The sequence below is a fragment of the Mandrillus leucophaeus genome, unplaced genomic scaffold (genome assembly GCF_000951045.1).
Source record: "Mandrillus leucophaeus isolate KB7577 unplaced genomic scaffold, Mleu.le_1.0 Scaffold680, whole genome shotgun sequence".
NCBI lineage: Eukaryota > Metazoa > Chordata > Mammalia > Primates > Cercopithecidae > Mandrillus > Mandrillus leucophaeus.
The window spans coordinates 3,329-7,477 of NW_012107364.1; the positions used below are offsets into that span (position 1 = coordinate 3,329).

At 45.4% G+C, this 4,149-nt stretch overlaps 1 protein-coding gene across 3 annotated transcripts in view; it reads left to right on the plus strand.

Moving 5' to 3' along the window:
* Nucleotides 1–1,316: 1,316 nt before the first annotated feature.
* The window catches only part of MBD4 (methyl-CpG binding domain protein 4), a 13,072-nt gene continuing 10,239 nt past the window's right edge, over nt 1,317–4,149 (plus strand). For all 3 annotated transcript variants that reach the window (XM_012002200.1, XM_012002199.1, XM_012002201.1), the window contains exon 1: nt 1,317–3,266. In XM_012002200.1, coding sequence (XP_011857590.1) covers nt 3,163–3,266 — 104 coding nt within the window. In that variant the 5' untranslated portion in view covers nt 1,317–3,162. The remainder of the gene's footprint in view (nt 3,267–4,149) is intronic.

The window sequence follows — 4,149 nt, forward strand, 5'->3', positions numbered from 1 at the left end:
GGTTGAGATGAACCTGGAGCTGTGCATTTAAGGGAGAAAACTAGGGAGTTCATAGAATAAGGGAGCATTTGGGAAGGATAGAGTTTTCTGCTCAACCTAAAAGTACAAATTTAAATGCTGCAAGTCTAGTAGGGAGGAGGGTCAGGAGGACCCTCTAGCAAAATGCACAATTTTGACATGGAAAGTAATTGGGAATCACTCTAGGTTTATGAGAAGTAGAGTAACAGGATCACAGCAGTAGGTCTTTAAAAAAGAGAGTTCCTGCTGCTATGTGAAGGTTAAAATAGAAGCAAAGGAGCAGACTGGGAGACAACGGCTGATTTGGATGTGGAGGACCAATCTTTGACATCTAGGATTTTTTCAGTTCTACTACCTTTTTTTTTTTTTTTTAGTTTTTTGTTTTGTTTTCATTCTGGGCCATCAGCTGGTGGTACATCTAGCAGCCATCAGGATTGATGGTCTATAGAACCCTACATCCCTTATCCTAATAGGTTGTTTCAAATCTGTAATGGGCCAAAAACCAGACAACCAATCTTTGTTTATCATACATTCACTCACTTATTCATTCATGTATGAATACATCTATCCACAGCATTTCATTTTTTATGTATCTAGTATTTTATTACTATCCATAGTAACAACAACCACTGACCTGACTAGGCTCTAGAATAATTTGGAAACGAGTAAGACATAGCCATTGCCTTTAACGGGTTTATTAGACTTCCGAAATAAACAGATTTAAAAAATTAACTCTTACACTCAACAGACTTTGGAAGTACCACAAGAGAGAAATGAACGAAATTCTGTGCCAGGGGTTGAAAACAGAGCAAATCGGGCTGCATTTGGCCAGCAAATGTTTCATTTGGCCCACACAGTGTTTTGTTTTGTTTTTTTTCAGAGTAGATGCTAACATTTAAAAATTAGGCCATTTCACATAAAAACCCAGATTCCTAGCTTCTGGTGAAAACAGGAAGAGCTGAGCACACTAGGCCAAATTCCTGCATGGTGGTAATTGGCAGGAGCTGAGCAGCAGCTGCCCCTTTTAGGACAAGCATGAGCTCTGCAGTTTGCCACACTCCTTGCCACACTCTATTACTCTCTGACATTGAAGCCAAATGTTCAGTTGCCTATCATCAGCTTGTGATATAGGTACGTTTATAATAAAGTTAAAAATAAAATGATTTTTTAAAACTCAAATCTCTATTAAAAGTACAAATGAAAGATTCACTGATAGGGCTCTGTGTTTCAAGAAAAATGGGGTATAAAATACAAGAGTATTCCTAAGGAAAACATACAATTCCTAATGTTTAAGATGCAAATAGACATCTCCCATTTATGTTACCTGTCTATCTCCTGCAGACATTTGAGTTTGCCACCTCTGTAATATAAGGAAAAATTAATGTAGGGGCTGAGAGCATTGACGTAGGAGTGAGGAAGACCTGAGCTTGAAAGCTGGCTCCACCCCTCACTGTGTGACCTTGGCAAATTACCCACCTTCTCTGTGCTTCAGTTTCCTCATACATAAAATAGAGGAAATTATAGTACCTACCTCAGAAAGTGGTGAACAGAGACAACGAAATGAAGGATAAGAAGTGCTTAGCGAGCACCTGGCACATAATGTCAGCTACCACTAGTGCCGAACACAAAAGAGAGGACCCGTCTCCAACGTGAGCCTTGAAGGATGTGCAGGATTTCCGTGTGAGATGAGGAGAGAGGGCATGCTTCACACAGAGAAAGATCTCAGAAAGGACTGAACCAAAGACAAGTAACCTGCTCCAGTGGCCAGAACAGAGGCTTCACAACAATGCTGAATGATTTTCAAAGTCAGGCCGAGACCTATCCCATAAATAAGTGTATGACAAAACAGACTATATTATAGATTTAGCCAATAACAATGGAATAGGACATTAAATAACTGAATCAAAAGGTGACAAAGTTATTCACCTTCAATTCTTTTTCAAACTTCCCAATTAGGAGAGCTTGTGTTTGATGCTCATTTTGAGCACCTTTCTGATCATACATGCCAATCTCCAATTTTAGAGAAACGAGATATCAGGTTTAAAGGCTCCCTAGCAACAACAGCTAGCTACAGCCTGTTCAGTTTTGCTTCTCCCTAAGTTTTACTTTTACACTTACAGCAAGTGACGCTGATTTTATCTTAACACTTAGAGCAAGTGACACTGGTTTTCATAAATGGAGTAATAAAGTTTCCTTGTAAAATGTGAAATCATAATTAAAATAAATGAGACAATTTAGAGAAAAACGTCAAGTAAACAAGAGTACAGGTACTATGTGGAAGTGGCAAGAACTGTGAAGCTTGAGCAGCTTCGTGCTGTGTCGTGGGTGTGAAACGAACCCAAGGCAGCGACAAGGCCAGACCGTGAGGGAAGAGCCGCCTCCACCGGCACTACCTCCAGGCGCGGCACCTCCCTTTGCCGCTCTCCAACCCTCAGGCGTTTCGCCAACCGCCAAGGGGCGGGAGGGTGACCCTGCAGTCTCCCAGGCCGGGGTTCAGTGCCCTCGGCCCAGGCAGCAAGCTCGCTGCCACCCTCAAACACGCTGCAGTGGCTCGCGCAGTCCCCGCTTTTCGCGGACCGCCCGGCTTCTCACCAGTGCTCGGCTTTATCTCTCCACGTCAACACGGCCCTCATCGCGGCTTCCCTTACGCCTCGGGCTCCTCCTCTCCGCCTCAGCGTCTGTCTCAGCAACCGCCTCACTAACGGTAGCCACGCCACAAGCCACTTTGGCTACCTGCGTTACCCCTGGCAACGTACATGCGCGGTAAGCTGAGCGGGAGGTCGCCTTCCTCCGAGTGCGCATGTCCGAAAGGCAAAACGGGAAAAGCTGCAAAAGCTAGGGTGGAACTGGAGCCCCTAAGGCATCAGCGCAACCAGAGCGCGCGCGATTGGTTGGGGTTTGTGGGGGCGGTGCGCCTTCCTCGACAATGGATTTGATTGGTGGAGCGTGGAAATGGCGGCTGTAGCCGAGGGGGCGGCCGAAAAGCAGGGGCGGCCGAAAAGCAGCGGCGGCGTCTGGGCCACTTTCGCAACATTCAAACCTCGGTTGCAGCCCGGTGCCGTGAGCTGAGGTTTCACGTCTTACTCCGCCCCACACCCAGGGCTTCGCAGCGCTGGGCTCGTTGCTGCAGCCGGAGCCTGCTCGATGGGCACGACTGGGTTGGAGAGTCTGAACTTGGGGGACCGCGGAGCTGCCCCCACCGTCACCTCTAGTGAGCGCCTAGTCCCAGATCCGCCGAGTGACCTCCGGTAAATTACTGTTCCCTTTTGGGCCTCAGTTTCACCGCCTGTAAAACGGGATCGGGAGAGTGGACGGTGTGTGGGCCTTTCTAACCTTAGACAGAGGGTCGGCAGAGACCTCGAAGCCCACGGGTTTAGTTACTAGGGGCTGGAGCTCAGGTGCTTTTCCTGTGGGATCAGTCCAGGGGTGCGCCCGACTTCCTCATCCAAGATGACTAGGGAGACTTGAGGGGGAGCCGGGAGGTTTTGTGCAACAGGTCCCCTTGAGTTGGAGGATCCTAGGAAGTCATTTGAGTACATGTATGATAGGAGGTTAAGATTTACCTACTTTTTTCGAAATTGAATCCTAAGAACTACTTTGAAAGAGGCATCACCTTCTTTTTACAGAAAGTATTTTACAGAGACTTTGAGATGTTAAGTAACTTGCTGCTAAACTTACAGCTGGCAGAGCTGGGATTTGAGCCCTAGTCTCGTTAATAGTTTGTGCTGATTTCACCAGGCTTCAGTATCTTTATCTCTAAAATTGTAAACAGTATCATTTCATAAGATCCGCCCAGCTCCGCAAAATTATTTTACTCCAACTTACATCAGAAAACCTTGATTCTAATTCTAGTTCTTGCATAGTTTCCCTATTTGTAGAAAATAACTTGGGTTAAATGATCTCTCTAGACCCATCCAGCTTTTACAATCTGTGGTTTAGTGATTAGGATACACTTTACTGAAATTTTTCTTTTTTTAATTTTTAAATTATGTTTTCATCATAGAAGACACACTGGAACATTAATGAAGTTTTAGTTTAGTTTAGTTTTTTGTTTTTTTGAGATAGGGTGTCACTCTGTCACCCAGGCTGGAGTTCAGTGGCACAATCGTAGCTCCCTGAAGCCTTGACCCG